The sequence below is a fragment of the Alosa alosa genome, chromosome 6, assembly GCF_017589495.1.
Source record: "Alosa alosa isolate M-15738 ecotype Scorff River chromosome 6, AALO_Geno_1.1, whole genome shotgun sequence".
Classification (NCBI taxonomy): Eukaryota; Metazoa; Chordata; class Actinopteri; order Clupeiformes; family Clupeidae; genus Alosa; species Alosa alosa.
In genome coordinates this window covers 27917400-27937892 of record NC_063194.1, presented here as the reverse complement: position 1 = coordinate 27937892, position 20493 = coordinate 27917400, and the positions used below count along the sequence as shown (strand labels likewise).

The 20493-nt window shown below is 44.0% G+C and overlaps 1 protein-coding gene across 1 annotated transcript in view; it reads left to right on the top strand.

Annotated features, from left to right (window-relative positions):
* Positions 1 to 19128, top strand: part of mpp2a (MAGUK p55 scaffold protein 2a) — a 36599-nt gene extending 17471 nt beyond the window's left edge. The window contains 11 exon segments of the mRNA XM_048246527.1: positions 4843 to 4964; positions 7380 to 7538; positions 9810 to 9851; positions 9853 to 10038; positions 12212 to 12343; positions 12765 to 12864; positions 13857 to 13925; positions 14236 to 14397; positions 14719 to 14921; positions 15198 to 15326; positions 15536 to 19128. Of these exon segments, the coding sequence (XP_048102484.1) occupies positions 4843 to 4964; positions 7380 to 7538; positions 9810 to 9851; positions 9853 to 10038; positions 12212 to 12343; positions 12765 to 12864; positions 13857 to 13925; positions 14236 to 14397; positions 14719 to 14921; positions 15198 to 15326; positions 15536 to 15712 (1481 nt within the window). The 3' untranslated portion in view covers positions 15713 to 19128.
* Positions 19129 to 20493: the final 1365 nt, after the last annotated feature.

The window sequence follows — 20493 nt, the reverse complement described above, 5'->3', positions numbered from 1 at the left end:
CATGTAACTGAAATATGACGAGACAACGAACAGATGAGTGCTGGGGTACCATCATGGTGCTTATGCATCTCAGTGGGCAGAGGAGCTCTGAGAATGACTTAACGCGAGCTTGCTATACCAGCTGCACCACTGTGGCAGGATAGTACAGTTTAGAACTGGCTGCTGGAGAGACAATGAGTAAAGGTAGCAATGAGGAGAGAATAAGCGATACATATCGCCCAACTGGATGCAGAAATTATATTAGTCATCGCCAAGCACTGGCCCTGAGTGAGTGGAGGGGTGTGCATTCACGTGACATTCCATGTGGCCAGGACATTTTTAATCAAAGCCGCTGACAATGTACCCTGGGAATCCAGAGTTCTCAATGAAGCGTTTTGCTCAGGGAGAGACTCGAGTCTGGCAAGGAGTATGATGCACGTAACTTTGCCCCCCTTGCATCGCGGGGAACCAATATCTGTGTAGCTGATATAAGCGGGCCAGAGGCGATCTAAACAGATGACAGGCGTAGTGTCATCCAATTGCGTCGATGTCGGAATCAGGCAGTTAACATTGACCGTATAGCGGTATCCTGAACCATGAGCTGGGCAACCAGTGTCTAGGGCAACCCAGACAGACATGATGGCGGGCAACCGCATCCAGGGCCACCTGGACCAAACTGGGCAACCAGCGTCTAGGGCAACCTAGACGCAGGCCATGAGCCGGAACAACCGGCGTCCAAGGCAACCTGGACAGTGAGCTGGGCAACCAGCGCCTAGGGCAACCTAGACCAACGTGACGGCAAACAGGTTAAAGCTAAAACAATTCTCCCACAATGCCAGTGCAATTAAAACAATTTAGAAGGTAGAGCACAATAGCGAAAAGTGCATCAGTGAGTGCGGGTTTTACACAGTCAAGAGTCAGTTCTAGACAGGTGATAAGTGCTGGGATTAGGAAGGCTAGTTTTTAAGCCGTGCTACAAGAGGAGATATCCTCGAAAAGCTGGCCTTCGGGAGATTTGTGAAGAAGACGGAGGGATGACCCCCTCCAGTATGAACTGGAAACATGATCCACACGATTGCGTGATTCTGTTAACCGGCACTGCCATCCCTGTAAGAAAGTAGATGTTAGTGTGATATGTGGAACTGCTTCTCCATTGATCTAACTGCATCCCCTCAACGGAAGAGGGAGGCATGATGCACCTGCAGGGTTAGCAATTAAAGATTGGGAGGAGAATGTAAAAGGAACTTGCACGCCCTCCCTGGCGCGATCACCGGGTGAGCATATCTGCCAAAAACAAAACAGCCAAGGCAAAATAGGAGAATGGAAATTAGAGTACACATTTGCAGAGATCCTGCTAAAACGGTAATTCGAAATAACAGCAATCAATGTGACTGATGGCATGACTAGATGGGCTGAAATCACGTGGACACGCAGAGACCCGTTGTGTCTAAAGAGAGTGCATGAAGGGCCGGGCGTTGGCCTGAAGGAGACTTGAGTCTGCCAGTGATGATGGACCGCTCCGTTTGACCTGCGAGAAGGAAGGAGTGGTTAGACAGGCTTTACATGTAGCATCGTCATCGGTAAAACAACCAGCCAACGGCCACGCTTGGTAGTCGATCAACTAACTTCCAGCATAGGCCACCATTTAAACCACAAGTAGCAAAATGTAAAATTGCCGACATAATCATGAACAGCCGGTAACCATTAAAACCAATATATGGAGTGCTGGAAGCGACCCACTGGTGGGCAGTGAGCAAAGTGAGGCCTGCCATAGAATTCCTAGGAACCCAACACACGATACGGAATCAGAAAAGACATTTTAAACATACAAAAGACGCTAGAAGGATATGTTGCATACACAAATGACACAGCTTCTTAATTAAAAGCTCAACCATGTGGGCATGAGCCCACACTGTGGTGTCAGCTCATGAACACTGACATAATACGGGCATTGAAAAGAAAACACCTATTATTGCCTAGATAATAGCTTGTGTGACATACTGGCAATTGATGACCATGGGCCGGCGTGCCTATGCAGCCCAACGAACAGCGAGGCAAATTAAGAGGCTACGCAAAAAGACAACTGGTTTGACAACGCTTAACCAAGGTAGACATCGAGATAACCACAGTGAGTGTAGAACATCAATTAAACAGGTCTTAATACAGGGTTGGGTTCAACGGCAGCGTGGTGCAGGCCAGCAATTTACAGCACAAATCGCAAGGATTATAAAAATCAGCAGGAATTATGTAAGGAGGCTTAAGTGAAAGTTAAACCGCGTCAGACAAGTCAGTTTGTTTGCTGCCCACCGAATATCGCTGGCAAGCAGGTTGCATGACAGTGGGTAGAGTGTAGCCCAGCTCGAGGAGCTTGGGAAGAGAGCACGATAACCTTACCAACCAGGCGCTGAAGCTTTGAGAAATTGTTGCCGAAACGACATGGGCCTGGAACAAAGTTCGCGAGGACGGCTAACCCGGCAGTAGGCTATCGTGGAATTGAAGGCTGCAACAGCGTGAGCGTGACTGGCTCCGATAGGCAGAGATTAGCGATGAAGCGACATGCAGTGGCCCTGACTGAAGGGCCTATTGAGTCTGAACAGCGCAGCAAACGAGCGCTGTAGGATTGTAACAAATATACGCCACTGGAGGGGCAGAAGGGGCGAATGTAAAATGCACAGAGAGCCCAGGTCCACGTGGAAGCCTGAGCTAGGACGCCAAAGTCAGCTGCACTGAGAAGCAGAAGCAGTGTTAGGTGGTACATATTTAAAGAGCCCACTGAATTCCTATAGGCTAGGCTGATTGAATGAGTGAATGATCAGATTGCAGGGCTTTCCCGTAGGCAAAGCTAAGATTGGCATGATTAGGTGTAAGCATGGGAGGAGTAAGCTACACTACGAGTCTTCCTAGTAGAACTTTCGCTGAAGCTATCATTTCATATAAATTAACATTTAAAAACATGTTCAATTATATAATTTTTTCATATAAAAGTCGCACCTGACTATAAGTCGCAGGACCAGCCAAACTATGAAAAAAAGTGTGACTTATAGTCCGGAAAATACGGTAGCCACGATTTTTTTTTCAATTCAAGGCACTTAGGGCGTCTCTGCAAAAACATTTACTGCCAATTTAAAAAAGGCAGATCTCATTGCAAAAACTGAGTCCTGTCTGATCGCAGCCAGTAAGTGACATATATCCTAATATTTAGGCATTCGATATAGGTTTCAGATATGTCCACTGTGTTTGTATGTATAAGGAAATACGTTTCAGATATTAGCCAAAACAAATACACCTATATTCACAAAAGTTTTAAAGTGTGTTGGGGAAATGTTAAAAATTACTGGGAAAAAAAGCTTGAAACAGACAGAAGCAATCAATGTTATTTAGCAACCAGCTTTTGAACTCACATACACACGCACAACCAATTACTCGCTCATCAGCACACAAACATTCAAGCTTGGCCACTCTCCATCCTGCAGCAAGTGTCTCCATGTCAGATCCACTTCCCTCTGGGCAGATCAGAAGTGACAGTTGGAGTTAAATATAGCCTCTAAAAATGAGGAACAGAAGATCAGTTTGCATGCAGGACTCCAAAACTTCTATCAAACAGCATCTACAGGAGCAACAGTTACATGGCCCCATGAATGACACAGTAGTCTGCAGCTCTCTGTGCTTCAAATTTAAATAAGCGATTAGCGAGTATCTATCACAGAACATTTTACTAATGCCTTGTGACTAAATTATTTCTATTTTGTTGATTGCTGGATGGAAGGACCTATCACAGTATAAAGTCTGATGATCACCTTAGATGAAGTTAGTCTTAAGCTGAAGTTGTGACACATTTGACAACACCTGATGACACGTGATGTCTTGTGATGAGGTTAATCTGAACTTCAGCCTCAATGCTGTGTAGCAAAAACAAAAACAGTAGCGCAAACCATTAGCATAACAAAATGTGTATTGACTTCCCTGGAATTCACATAACCGTTCCCACACCACAGACTCCCTGCACCGTACGCCACATTGAGTAAAGTTTACAAAGCTAAACGTAAGCATACCGTACTCTCGGTCACTTAGAACAGTCATCCGTTTAATGAAAACAGTAAGCGCAGCTCAGCAGCTCTGAAAGCGTAGCTCTGTTTAACGTCTCTCTTCCGTGCGCCGCTCCTGATGTTTTGCATCAGGCCCTTAGAGTCCGTTAATTGTCTGAGAGTGCACTTCAGAGTGTTGGCGCTCCGCCATAATCACATAGAGGAAACAAGGCCCAGACAGTGATCTGGCACATCAGTGTGTCTCCGTCAGTGTGAAGACCCATCTGTTCCAAAGGGTCCCGTGCCCCAGTTGCTCAATTAGAACATCAAACGCTGTCACAGCACAGAACTGGACTGGCAAAGTACTGCATGGTGGAGTGGAGCTATAACAGGGACCCGTTTTTAAATAAGCACATATTTGTGTGTGTGTGTGTGTGTGTGTTTGTGTGTGTGTGTGTGTGTGTGTGTGTATGTTGTGTGTGTGTGTGTGTGTCTGTGTGTATATTGCTGTCTGTGTGTGTGTGTGTGTGTGTGTGTGTGTGTGTGTGTTTGTGTCTGTGTGTGTGTCTGTGTGTATATGCTGTGTGTGTGTGTGTGTGTGTGTGTGTTTGTGTCTGTGTGTGTGTGTCTGTGTGTATATGTTGGGTGTGTGTGTGTGTCTGTGTCTGTGTGTGTGTGTGTGTCTGTGTCTGTGTGTATATGTTGGGGTGTGTGTCTATGTCTGTGTGTATATGTTGGGTGTGTGTGTGTGTGTGTGTTTGGACACACACATATTTGGGGGTGTGTGAAACTATGTCTGTGAATCGTATGTTGGGCCTGTGTCTGGAGCGTTTGGGACACACACTGCCGGAGAATCCGATGGAGCTGGTGCAGGACATCCTGCGGGACCTGAGCCCCTTCACCCACCGCAGCAACACAGTGGCCGAGCTCGCCAGCATCCTCAACGAGCCACACTTCCAGGTACCACCGCGCCGCCTGAACGTTTCACCTTGATTGCCTGCCTGCATACCTGCCGCTTACCTGCTGCCTGCTTACGCACGCACGCACGCACGCACGCACGCACGCACGCACGCACCCACGCACGCACGCACGCACGCACGCACGCACACACGCACACACGCACGCACGCACGCACGCACGCACGCACGCACGCACGCACGCACGCACGCACGCACGCACGCACGCACGCACGCACGCACGCACGCACGCACGCACGCACGCACGCACGCACGCACGCACGCACGCACGCACGCACGCACGCACGCACGCACGCACGCACGCACGCACGCACGCACGCACGCACGCACGCACGCACGCACGCACGCACGCACGCACGCACGCACGCACGCACGCACGCACGCACGCACGCACGCACGCACGCACGCACGCACGCACGCACGCACGCACGCACGCACGCACGCACGCACGCACGCACGCACGCACGCACGCACGCACGCACGCACGCACGCACGCACGCACGCACGCACGCACGCACGCACGCACGCACGCACGCACGCACGCACGCACGCACGCACTTACCCACTTGGAGGACCCTTACGCACGAACGATTGCCGCCGCATGCGCACACACCTGCAGCTGCCTTGCCACATGCATGCACACACACACACACACACACACACACACACACACACACACACACACACACACACACACACACACACACACACAGGTGTGGTACCAAACAACACACACACACCAAGCAGCTGATGCCCAAGTACTACACAGTGCGTGCGTGTGCACACACGTACACATTCACACACACACTCACACACAGTGAGTGTGAGGACATGAATGTAGAGAGCTTGAGTTGAAGCTTGAATACTTTGTTGTGGATAAAAGCATCTTCAAAATCTTTTCAGATGTGGTCAGCTGCTCTACATAGGACATAGTCCACACAGATATGCCACATGCTATATTTAGCTCACTTTGCTAACAGATATGCCACATGCTATATTTAGCTCACTTTGCTAACAGATATGCCACATGCTATATTTAGCTCACTTTGCTATAGTCCACACAGATATGCCACATGCTATATTTAGCTCACTTTTTAGCTTTCTCTGCTATTTGTAGTTATTAAATTCATTCAAAACCTAGTGTCCTCGTTTAAGTACAGACATTGGACATACAATATGGAAAAGATCTCAAGTCTTTATACTCGTGTAGTCACCAGCTCCCCCCTCTAGACCTTATTCTTGCACTGTTGCACACTTGGACTACTTTTTGCACCTTCACCATGACACTCACTCTCTTGAGCACCTTACCATGCACACAGAAGGCCAGTCCCGGCCCTGTCACTGCAAGGGTCTCATGCTTGATCATCCTCAAAGCACACTGTGGATTTTTTTGATTTTATTTATATAGTATTTGGTTTTGTTAGTTTTTCTTATCTTCTACTGTCTCTATTGTACAGTGGAGTCTTGTTATATGTATATACTTATATTTACCCTTTCTGCTGTAAGTGCATGTTGTGTGTGATGTCTGTATGCTACTGAGACCTTGAATTTCCCCTTGGGGATCAATAAAGTATCTATCTATCTATCTATCTATCTATCTATCAGGCTATCAGCTTCTACCCATTTTGAGGGGTATACAACAACAAATTAGCCCCCCAAAAAAAAACAAAACAACTAAAGAGTAAAACAAAAATTCCGCCAAATTCAACTTGAGTATTGTTAAATGGTGCATTGTCACTTTAAGAGAGTCTAAACGGTTCTCCTAACGTCCTTTTGCCAGCTGTTCACAAATAAAAGGGTAAGGCTGATCCAACTCTAGCCTTTGTTTGCCACATTATCAGCACAATATTAAGCTATTAATATTAGATTTGTTAGGAAATGGAAACATGTAATGAGTTGTTGCTAGCGTGACATTTCCGTTGGCAGTTTGCCATTAAAAGTTCAGTATGAGCTTTTTTGCTGTATCCATTTTTTTCCATGAGACGAAAACTCACTACTCATATCTGCTCACTCAAGCTCCACGACCCCCCCTTTCCTATAAATTCTATGATGGAATCTTATGAGATAGAAACCTACTCTAGCCTGTTAGTCCTCTAAAATGTTATTTAACATTGAGGAAATGCAGAAATAATTTAAAAATTACAACAGTAGCTACATATAGAATATACAAATATATTATTATTATTATTATTATTATTATTTTTTCATGGCTTTGAAATTATTATGCTGCCTATCGCATATAAGCATACTTTTTGCGCCACTGCTATCTATCTATATCTAGTAGTGCACTTCCCCGCCTTGTGCTTGCTGCCTATGGCCAGTTAGTAGTGTACTTCCCCATGTTGACCACTTGGCCTTGTCCTTGCTGACTGTGTGTGGTGTGGTGTTTGATTGGCAGTCCCTGCTGGAGACTCACGACTCGGTGGCAGCCCAGACGTGTGAGACGCCGCCGTCCAGCCCGTGTGCCTTCATCGAGGCGCCCGTCACCACGTTGCCCCCGGTGCCCGCCGACGCCATCAGGATGGTGGGCATCCGCAAGGTGGCAGGAGAACACCTGGTGAGGCTGGGATCTATTTTATTTAAAGAGTGCTTTGCCTGAGGTGTGTGTCAGTTTCTCTACGATTGTCTCTTTGTGTGGTGCGAGTGTGTGTGTGTGTCTGTGTGTGTGTGTGTGTGTGTGTGTGTGTGTGTCTGTGTGTATGTGTGTCTGTCTGTGTGTGTGTGTGTGTCTGTGTGTGTGTGTTTATGTCTTAGGGCTGCAACTATCGATTGTTTTCATTTTTGGTTATTTTCTTAATTAATTGATTACGGTAGTTGTTTGATCTATACAATGCTAGAAAATGGTGAAAAAACGTTGGTCGAAGAAACCCAAGATTATGTCCTCAAACACCTTGTTTTGTCCACACCCCAAACATATTTAGTTCACTGTCATAGAAGAGCAAGTAAAGCTGAAAATATTCAATGCTGCAATCAGAGAATTTTAAGATATTACCCAATTACCAAAATAGTTTGTGATTAATTTATTAGTTGACAACGAGTCAAGTCTAGTGTGTGTGTGTGTGTGTGTGTGTGTGTGTGTGTGTGTGTGTGTGTGTGTGTGTGTGTGTGTGTGTGTGTGTGTGTGTGGCACATCTATACATTTGGCTTGAAAATGAAAATAATACTCCTGCTGTAAGGTAGAACTTTTACCATGTAGGAGTAGGTCATGCTGTCCCAAATGAAGTGCAACCCAAGTCACCCAAGAACCCATCTGATGATGTAGTAGTTAAGAAACAGAGGAGAGTCTGACCCCCCACTAAGTTGCTCTAGGCAGGGTACTGTCTCTGCAACTGATCTCTCTGAGTCGCTTTGCATAAAGCCATCAGCTAAATAAATATAAAATACTTTAGTAAAACATAAAGTAATTTTGTAAGTTAAGTAAAGTCACACTTACTGAATCGGAAGTGAAATGTCATCATCACAAAAAAGTAGAGACTGCTCTGTCATTATATCTTTATACTGTACCTAATATACCTAACTGTGCATCAGACCATCTGTTTTATACCTAATCTACCTACCTGTGCATCAGACCATCTGTTTTATACCTAATATACCTAACTGTGCATCAGACCATCTGTTATTTGATGGCTCATTTTCAGTGTTGTAATATTTTGTCAGTAACCCACATTCTTCTGGTCTATGTGGAATGTCTGGAGATCAATATCTCTAGTCAGTGTGTGATCATTACATCAACAACTAACAGGGCCGTTATGCAAGATATGTTTATGCGTAGAAAATAAATAATGATGCAATTATCTTGAATTTGTGATATCCAAAGACTCAAAGGGGACATTGCTTTAAAACTTAACTTAAGCTGGGACAGGCACCTGCACACCTAGCTTCACTGACAGGTAAGGTGGTTATAAAGCAGAAGTCTGGTCTAGTCTAGTCGTCCGTTATTGCAGGTGAGGTGATTGCAGGTGGGTACTTCAGTGGCTGCTGGTGTGTCAAATGCCATGTGTGTTTATGAGGAACTAGGCTTTTGTTTGGAGAAATTAGCCCTGATGAAAACCACAAAGGCTCTAACGCCAGGCTTCGTTCATTAAAGTTAGGCATTATGCTCACACGCATCAGGCGGCATCAGAGGCCGGTACCTGCCAATTTATTTGGCTCCCCACTTGACTCGCTCGGATAAATAATGATTGTTGAATGATAACTCTAATGGGTACCATTGTGACTTTCAGCAATTTCAAAATAAACTCTCTTTATTCTAAACAGTAGGAAAACTTTCAGAAAAACTCACAGGAGGTCTCTTTCCATTTTTTTTTAAACACCCTCAAAATATACTTGAATAGAATCTTTCTTACATTCTATATCCACAAAACTGTCACGACCTGGAGAGCGTGTTGAGAGCCTGCAGAGTTTGGAGTGCAAGTCAAACTTGCCTTGAAAGTGAGACAGGCCATTTTACCCTGGGGATTCAGTGAAGTCCTTTAAGGATGCACACAAACAGGCATCTCACACAGGTATCCCATCATGCATTGTGCTGTCAGGCATCGTTATCCAACTGATCTGCCACTCATGTGCGTTATTTTCCTCACTTCCTGCTGAGTGTGACGTGTGTGTGTGTGTCTGTGTGTGTTCTTTATATTTGTGTACAGTATGTGTGTGTATTATGTGTTTTCTTCATATTTGTATATGTGTTTGTGTGTGTGTGTGTGTGTGTGTGTTTGTGTGTACATATAATCTCTGTATCGGCTGACTCCCACGTAGAGACCAGCAGGATGGTGGCCCGTGTGTGTTGATGTGTTTGTTTATTTGTTTGTTTGTTTGTTTACCTCCTCCTCAGGGCGTGACGTTCCGCGTGGAGAAGGGCGAGCTGGTGATCGCGACGGATCCTCCACGGGGGCATGATCGACCAGCAGGGCCTGCTGCACACGGGCGACATCATCAAGGAGGTGAACGGGCGCGAGGTGGACAACGATCCGCGTGTGCTGCAGGAGATGCTGCAGGAGGCCAGTGGCAGCGTGGTGCTCAAGATCCTGCCCAGCTACCAGGAGGCCCACCCACCGCGTCAGGTGACCCGAACACACACACACACACACACACACACACACACACACACACACACACACACACACACACACACACACCAGCGTGGTGCTCAATGTCCTGCCCAGCTACCAGGAAACCACATTGTGCAAATAAATTAGTACTACACACACACACACATACACACATGCACACACAAATGCACTTAACAGGTGATCCTACAGGAGATTGTGGTCCCACCTGGCCACTCAGGAGTGAAGTTCTAAACTTTTTGTGTTTAATGTTTAATGTAAGGATGCTGTGAGCACTTCACACAGGCTTCCATGTGTTATGTTGTCCCCTGGCCATTTAACCCTTAGAACCCGATTGACGCAAAACCCGTGATCGCATAGATATGGCAAGCATATCAGATGAAAGAGGAGACTCCCGGCTATCCATTGGTACCATTTATATCGATCCTTCTGGCTTATGAAAACAGACGAAGTGACTGCAAAATAATAACGTCAGGTACACAAACCAACGCTGCACATCCATTACTCTCGTTTGAATTACTCGCGGACCCGTGATCGGATAGATATGCTACGCATGTCAAATGAAAGAGGAGACACAGAGCTATCATTTGATACCAAATACATCCTTCTGGGTTATAAAACAGACGAAGTGACAGCGAAATAATAACTTCATATAGCTGGACTTACCCCACGTTTTTGTCTGTTTTTGTAGCAAAACATGTTTATAATCCAGCGCTATCGTGTGTTTCTCTATGGAAAAAAGCATGTTCATTATCCGGTTTTGAGATCCTAGCAAATTCCTGCATGGCATTCAATTCAAGGCTCACATTGCATCCCAATTTGTTTAACAAAGAAACACCTTTTTGCCTTTACTTTGTTCATGGCAATGCAGTAAAAAGTTGTAGAGAATCATGAGTGCAGACACCATAGGCACACACAGGCTAAAACATGTAAACTCGGGTCAAGTCAGGTCAGATCAGTTCGTGTCACAGATATGGAGCGCAGAAAAGTCATTTTTCATCACTAAATAAAAAATGGCATTTATTTCCTTAAATCACACACCACATATTTCTGTAAATTGCTCAGCCCCAGAGTATCCCTCCAACATGGCAATTATATTGCCCAATTCAGGACAGTCAGCCCTACACAAACATGAAATGCATTTAGAGCTATGAGCTTGCTGTGGTGAGATACATGTCGAAATATAAGATTTTTTATAATACACTTTTTATATTTTAATTCTTTAAAAATCAAAATAAAATCAATGCTAGTACTAATACATAACATGATGGCAGATCTGGATAGCCTAGACTCTGCTGAAAAAAACAATATATAATATGTGTGTGTGGCACTCACAATGACCAGAATAAATCTTTATGAATAAGGTAGTGAAAATGCCCTAAAAACAGCTTAGGGTTCTAAGGGTTAAAGAGAGGTATTCTCTCTGAGAACAGGATGCCCGTGATTCACATCCAACCTAAATTAAACGCTCTTGTTTACTCTAGTTTTTGGCACAGACCTTAATGATTTAACAGTCTGAAGACCTTGAGAATCGTGAGGTTAAAGCCAAGAGCTCCCAGCTCTTATCCCCACGGATACGGTTTGTGATGTCACTGAACGCATCAGCGCACTTCTCCGTCTCACTCCATCTCACTTTCTCTCCTCTGTTGTCATGGATACCAGTTCTGGGAGCTGAGCAATCCCAGTTTTCCTTTTTGGGCTTTCCGTTTGCTCTTCGGGCGGATATCTGCACATAGGAAGGGGAGAGAGAGAGAGAGAGAGAGAGGGAGAGAGAGAGAGAAAAAAGGAGGGAAAGAGAGAAAGATGAAGACGTCAGAAGATGTGCGTGAGCTCCGTGCCTCCAGAGGTGGTGTGGTCCAGAGGGATTATGTTAAATCAGAACGTGAGGAGAAAAAATGCTCACCCTTCCCTGCCATGATGCCTCTCTCAAAATATCCCCATTTCATTTCATGACGTTATAATCTGCGTTCCATTTCTGTTTCTTTATGATTCTGTGAATGGAAGCTGTTGCTATTCAGGAGAAAATAAAAACCTTCAATGCTCATAGGTTGTTTGTTATTTGTAAGGTGTTTTCAGTATCAACATCCAGTGCTTTCATGAGTACGACCCGTCAGGAAATATGCAGTTGTGTTTAACATGACCTGGTCCACTGTGCTTATCCCCCCAGGTCTTTGTGAAGTGCCACTATGACTATGACCCGGCCAATGACAACCTGATCCCCTGTAAGGAGGCCGGCCTCAAGTTTGACTGCGGTGAAATCCTCCTGATCGTCAATCAAGAAGATGTGAACTGGTGGCAGGTGGGGAGTTTGTTTTCATCTTTTTTTCGTTCCTCTCAGAGTCCTCTCAGGTTCAAATCCAACCTGTGGCCATTTCCCGATCCCACCCTATCTATCTCTCTCCCACTCACTTCCTGTCAATCTTCACTGTCCTATACAAATAAAGCCAAAAAGCCCAAAAACTATACTTAAAAAAGTACATTCACACACAAAACTCTTCCCTCCTGTTTCCCTCACATGTGTCTGCTTCATCCTCTCAGCACGGTTCTCACCCCTCTTTGAGCTCATTTGAAAATGAGAGCACATATCCATTTGGAGCAAGTGAGAGCAGAATCATCACCATCACCATTATAACTCTCCCGAGGTTAAGTGTTTGAGTGGGTCAAGAGCTCTCGGACGTCCCACGCTGTGCTCATGTCAGTGTTTGCTGTATCCGATTCAGGCACGGCGTGTGGAGGGAGGATGCACAGGGCTGATCCCTAGTCAGCTCCTGGAGGAGAAGAGAAAGGCCTTCGTCAAGACGGACGTGGCGCTCTCAGCAGGTAAGTGTGCTCTCCTTACACAGGATACAAGGATACAAGGATACAAGGAAGTTTATTGTCACATGCATATAGTTACTGGAAGTAAGAAATGCAGTGAAATTATGTCTGGTGTCAGCCTATTTGTGCATTTATGGGGTTAGTAGAGGGCTGCACAGGTACAGTACTCCAAAGGCTAATGAGCATTTTATAGTTTTAGTTTTATAAAGAGTGTTGGTAAACGTCTGGCTTGTACATACTGCCATCTAGTGGAGAATAAAGTGAAATTATTTTTTATATTGAGAAAAATCCTGTTAAATAGTTAGTTGAAGTAGGCAAGCATTCTGTGTTGGCGCTAAAGTTATGTTGTCAAAACAACAAATGAAGAAACAACCAGCATTAGTTTCATAAAAAGTTTCACAAAGGCTGACAGTCAAAAAGTTTAAATAGAATGACGGCAAACAAGCAATAGTTTTTTTTGTTTGCGGATAATGCTTGCAACAACCACATGGATTAGGTGATGTAACAGGCCACTGGTGGGGTCAGGTGTGCATGTGGATGCTGACGGAGCCAAAGTCCCAAAGTCCCTCCACTCGGCGGCCATATTGCAATGCTTTTTGGGCACTTATCTGGCATCTATTTTGGGTAGAACTGCGCGTGCGCAATGCTTCATGAATCACGACACACCAACCTCGCTCCAGCTGCGAGATCACATGATTGGCACGATGTATTCACAACATACCGCATGATTGACACAACATATTCACAACATACCGCATGATTGACACAACATATTCACAACATACCGCATGATTGACACAACATATTCACAACATACCGCATGATTGACACAACATATTCACATGTCAACTTTTGTCGGCGGAAGGTGCGGAATACGTGTAGACGACAAACACGTTCGCGTTATGAACTAACCCCACACATTTCCATGGGAGATTCTTTGACTGCTGTGTCTCCTCATTAGAAAGTCTCTGACGGAGCTCACCTGTCTCCCTCAGGTGCGCTGTGCCATGGGATAGGGGGGAGGAAGAAGAAGAAGATGATGTATGTGACCACCAGGAACGCAGGTGGACTTTAGTGCTGCTCCTATTCGCTTTGAATGCCTCACTTCACTCTAATCTCTTTAATCTTCTAGATCTCTCAAATCGTTATGTCTGTCTGTCAATCTGCTGTGATCTCTCTCTCTCTCTCTCTCTCTCTCTCTCTCTCTCTCTCTCTCTCCCACTTCTGTGCTCTCTATGATTTCCTATTAATCTTTAAAACTTTTCTGACATTTCTCCATTCCCTAAACTCTTTCTCTCTCCCCTCATCTCACTCTCTCTCTCTCCTCATCTCCATCTTCCTCTTCCAAACCCCCCCCGCCTCCCCCTCTCTCAGAGTTTGACAGGCATGAGTTGCTGATTTATGAGGAGGTGGCGAAGGTGCCTCCGTTCCGCAGGAAGACGCTGGTTCTGATTGGAGCACAGGGGGTGGGTCGCCGCAGCCTCAAGAACAAGCTGCTGGTGTCCGACCCACAGCACTATGGCACCACCATCCCTCGTGAGTCACACACATGCCACCAGCCTCACTCATAACATCTCACACACAACTGTGTGTCAATGCACACGTCATCACCGGTGTGTGTGTGTGTGTAACAGCTGTCAGAATAGACAACGTCTATCAGCCATCAGACTGTACATATAGCAGAGCTGTCAGCTTTTTTGGTATTTTTACTGAATTGCCATGTATGGCTGGACTTAACAAAATGACAATCAACAGACAATCAACACACACACACACACACACACACACACACACAAAAACACATGCACATTGTGCATGACTTAATACTGTATGTTTTCTGCGTGTCTCTGTCCACAGACACGTCCAGGAAACCCAAGGCTGGCGAGAAGGAGAGCCTGATGTACGCCTTCACCACGCGCAGCAAGATGGAGGCCGACATCAAGAATGGACGCTACCTGGAGTACGGCGAGTACGACGGCAACCTCTACGGCACCAAGATCGACTCCATCCACGAGGTGGTGGAGGCCGGCCGCATCTGCATCCTGGACGTCAACCCACAGGTGAGCAGGATGCCCTCTGGTGGATTGCACGAGTACTGTAGGAAGCTTTGAAGTGGATTGCGAAACAATGTGAAAATGTGCTCCAAGTGAATGACAAAAACAATACAATGCTGAAGAACAGAGATATACTCTAGTTATTTGTTCACATTAGACTCAGAAATTACATTTTGTATTATACATTCAGGCCAATAGCTTGGATATTTTGAATTGTTATATTGGGACCAAGCTGACCTATTCATTAAGAGATGACCTTCTGCATGCCTCTGTGTGCTGCAGGCTTTAAAGGCTCTGAGGACGTCAGAGTTTCTGCCATATGTCGTGTTCTTCGAAGCCCCAGATTTCGAGGTCCTCAAGGCCATGAACAAGTCAGCCCTTGAGGCCGGTGTGGTGACCAAGCAGCTGACGGTAAGAGAGCACATGTCTTTATATATATATATATATATATATATATATATATATATATATATATATATATATATATATATATATATGTATATGTATATATATATATAATTTTATATTTGTATATATGTGTACACATCTATTTTGTATGTGCGTTTGACATGGGCTAGCTAAGTGGTTGTTTCTGATGGTTGTTTCTGTGTTTTCTGCAGGATCTGGAGCTGAAGAGGACTGTGGAGGAGAGTGCCCGGCTCAAGCAGGCATACGGACACCTCTTCGATGTCACCATTGTCAACGAGAACCTGGACGAAACCTACCGCACTCTCAAATCCTCGCTGCAGAAGCTGAATGGAACTCAACAGTGGGTTCCGGTGGGATGGGTCTTTTAAGGGGTGTGTGTGAGTGAGAGTGAGAGAGAGAGAGAGAGAGAGTAAGTGTGTGTTATTTATTTGGTATTTTCATTATTATTTTTGGTGACCAAATATTTAACATTCCCAGCCCTGATATTTGTGTATATGAGAGAGAGAGAGTGCGAGAGGAGGAGAGGAGGGAGGGATAAAGAAAGTGAGAGAAAGGAAACAATGTAACAAATTGTTTGTATTTTCTCTCATGTTCTATCTCTCGCTCTCCCCTTTTCTCTCTGTATGCATGTGTGTATTTTAGAAAGTGTGAGGGTGTGTGTGTGTGTGTGTGTGTGTGTGTGTGTGTTTGTCAGTAAGAAAGAGCGAGAGAGCGCGCAAGAGAGATATGATGTGTGTACATGACAGACTTGTATTATTTATGCTGGCAATATTTTGACTGTCATATTTTTGGAAAATAGTTTAGATTGAAGCATATAGGTTTTTGACAAATGCCAGAAGGATATGATCACTTAGTGCCATACTTGATGTTCTCCCACACACAAAACAAAAATGCCAACTCTTGCACGCACCTGTGAAAACACAAACCACATATGAAATGTGTTCATGACGTATAGGAATGATTGTATTTATTTGGCTCTAACAAAGGATGGTACACCAATGTTTGCCTGAATATTGCCTGATACATCCCCCATCGAAACAATCTCATCCTCCCTTCCATCTTCTCCTCACAGTCACACTTGCACCTGTGACAGATGAAGTGGTGATGTGTGTTGACACACAGATGATAATGAGAAAGTGGAGTGGTGTGAAGACACACACTCTTACTGCAGTCTACATTGACGATTGATGGTTGGTGTTTGAGCATTTGAGTCACAGTGAGCCATTGAGTCATGTTGGCATAGCAAAGTGCAGCCTGGCCAACCTAAAACAGTGCAGAGGAGTTTGAGATTATTGTCTCGGCCTGAAATGTTTTTCAGTGTCTGTGAGAAGCATAGGCAGCACAGCAGGGAAATGTGAAATTACATCACAAAGGAACGAGGCCAAATTTTCCAAACGGGCATATTACCATATTCAAATGGGAGTTGCAATAGTTTTACAGTTCTTGGGATGAGAGTAGATGAGATGCCATAAAATATGCACAAAAATAGAATAGGCTACTCCTTATATGGTTTCCCTCACACACAGACAGGCAAACACACACACACACACACTCCTTTTTGCAAATCCGCTGATCAATAAAATACTATTAGTAACAGGGAGCACATCACTTTTCAGTAGCATTCGACCTTCCCTGAAGTGACAAAAGTCATCCTATATGTCCACAGGCTGCTGTCATCATCACGATATTGCTGTGATTGGACGCCTTTGTGCTCCCGTCTGTCGTCTTTGGACAAAACTCAGATTCTCAGAAAACACACATTATTTCTCTCGAAACACTACGTCTCTCACTGAGCCAGAATACACACTCTCTCTCTCTCTCTCTCTCTCTCACTCCCTCTCTCTCTCTCTTACCTTTCATGTCCTGCAAATGGGACACAGTGGATGCACATAACCACCTCATCTAACGGGTCCCCAAGTGTCGCACAGGGAGTCTGGCCCAAATGGCGACCGAACCAGCTCAATCATGGGGGTGATGCATCAGTGAATGTTCTGGCAAACGGCTGAAACGTCCGCACTGGTTAGAACCTAACCCTAACACAGCCAGTCTCACGACTTTCTGAGCACTGGCCAATGTAAACACACACATTTCCTGGGTTTGTAAACTCTGATGTATTCTCTCGGCCTAAACGGTTCTGCTACGTAGTAACACGTAGTAACACTGCCACTTTTCTTTTTCAGTCACCTTGGTTTTTAAACAGTGCTGTGAAACCAGATAGGAATTCAGTCTTATGGGGCTGTAGCTTGTATCCACTCAATGTAGGCATGTAATATAATACTACAACACTGTACTATACTATTCAATACAATCGAGGATTTCTGCAGTCGATAATAGGGAATGGCCACATACAGTAACAGTGCTATATTATATGCGATACACAATAACTCTTACATTTTGTTATCGTGATACGTTCATAGAAACAGCATCTGGGGATTGGATGATTTAAGCAGTGCATTTGAAATTGCTTGAATTGAGACTTTGTTGGCTTGCTGAGGGGAAAAGAACATACGTTACGCTAACTGTTAATCAGATTCTATTTTTACAATGGTGTTTTTGTGTGGGTTATATCAGCTCAAGGGCAGTTCAGCCACCAGATAGAATATTTTATGGTTATTATTCAGGAGGGGTTGGAAAACCTTAGCTCACCACATGCTTGGTGCCATAAGACAGGGGACAGTACTGTAGGTTTTTGGATTAGATGCTTAGAGTTGACACCATTTGTGTAGATAGGCATAGTTATATGGACACATGTTTAAATTAGTTGAATCTTGCGCTTGGTATATACAAAGGTTGTACAGTATGTCTGAAGTTGAATGCTCAAGTACTCTTCATTTGGTGTCTGGAAACAGAACATTGAAATGTATTGTCAGTGTATCACACGTGGCTGTTTTTCTGTCACATATGGTTTTCCTAGCAGTAATCTCTGTGGATCCCCACAATTTGAATGTATGGCATTAGCTTAAAATCTGCATGCTGTGAAAGATCATTCAGTATTAATTTTGGCCATTGCTGATATGCGACACTCCCGCTGAATTGCTCTACAAGATGAAGAAGAGAAGGCATGAGCCTGAATGTTCATGGTGACATGATATCTGGCATGTTTAAGATCGGCCTCATTTAACTTGGATGAGAGGTTCTATATATGTAGAGTGCCATAGAGAAAGTGCCATATGTCTGTGCTAATATGGGTTCCAGTGGGCCGCTTGTCGGCTCCCTATATACTGTAGCCTACGTTGGTGTCTTTTGGTGCATTTGCACGTGTCTGAAGCATTTCATCTTTTTTAATGCAGCACGGGTCTCATTATCTACTTCTCTTTGTGTCATCCACCGACTGTTCTCACAGAAGTCGTTATACCGTCACACGGTTTAATATTCTTCTGGGACTTTGTTGATCATTCCGCATTCGCTTAGAGTAGAGTTAGTCCAAACCTTTTGATAGAAATAACTAGAGAAGTGTTATTGTGAGCTTCTCGTTCCATCCACAACATTTCAACACCTTGGTTGCCTACAATTACAATGGACATACCTTAACATCTGAGGCTATTCCCCGTACGCGAGTTACTACTGATTACCATATTTTTTGAATATTGGCAGCTATTGATTGAATGAGGTCATTTCTAGAAACACATTGCCTTTATTTAAGTCATTCACATTTTGTATACCTAAAGTGAAGATAACATACGTGTGTAGTCTACGATTTTACTCTGATATATTGTCAGTGTGTGATTTTAAGCGATCAAGCTGTACAGATCATGATGTCTAAAAAATAAACTGTTTCAACATACTTACTCTTGAATCCTCATTTCTGATATAATCTCCAGCTCTGTACAGTCCTGATGTGGCGTGACTGAATGAATGAATAAATGATTATAGGCTACTTATTTAGTTAAGTTATTATTAATCTGTTATTAATTTAATAATAAGATATGACATTTTCTAATGAAACACATTTTTAAAGAAATGATCACATGACCCTCCAGTAGACCATACTGCGTTATTCTCACACCAGAGAAATGATAGGCTTAAGCAGGACTTTCAAAATAGAGCAGCTTTATTTATAACTCTACAAAATAACATCAGCTTGTTTGTCATTTGTCAGAAAATAGTAGGATTGGCTCATAGGATTGACTAAATCCTAAAGCCTGGGCCTACTGGACACATGTTGGGGGATTAGCATCATTACTGTCTTACTCCTTAGCCCTTACTCCTACAACTGAGGTATCAGGTATAGGCTAGTGACAATGGCCCCACATTTTTGAGATACCCCTACCGGAGGTAGAACTAAACCCAACAAGGTCTTCCATATATGAAATGGATTCTTGGCTAAAAATATTTTACTGCTAAGATTGTTAAATTAACAGATATTGTTATACACTCCAAAACCAAAAAAGGACTAAAATATAGCCTGTCCGTATGGGAGTTAAGGCATATAAACTAGTGAAGATCAATCACACAAGCTCTGAGAACTTTGAAACTTGGCATGTGTATAGTCAGGAAGTTGCTTTACCTACTAGAAAAGACTGGATGTGAATATCTTGATGTATGGAATGAATAGAGACATGTAAACATACACCTAAAATAAGCGGACATGCAAAACATACAGATCTAATTGAATCAGGTTAAAATTAGAATGGAACGCCTTTATTAAAATATTTACATTCACTTGCATTTTGTTTTGGTCAGGTCATTACTGAATAATGGAAAATAATATTGTTAGCTTTTGTCTGTCCAGACCAGCAGTGGACATTAGAGCCTACACTGCATACTTCACACCTAAGTAGCTAAACGTTAGTTGTAGAAACTACTTTCCCTAGCTAAGAAAGTACTTAGCCCTCTGACCAATGGAGGAAATATCATCTGTATATGGAGCCAAAGTTTTATGGACATCACCATCTGTCTCTCTGCTGAGCAAGGGTAAGTATGCGTTGGAGGCCTTCTACTGTAGAGTTTTGGACATAGGGATCTTTTTTCTTGCCCTTTTCAAAATGTTTCCCACAAATGATACAAAGCTTTGGATCCAATGCCTGTAAGACATTCTCCATAATTCAAAAGACTAGTGAAAAGGAAAAATGATATACATTTCAGAATTTTCATTGAAATGCAAATCAAGTTGAATTACACGTGCAACATTGGTCAGAGGGCTAAGTAC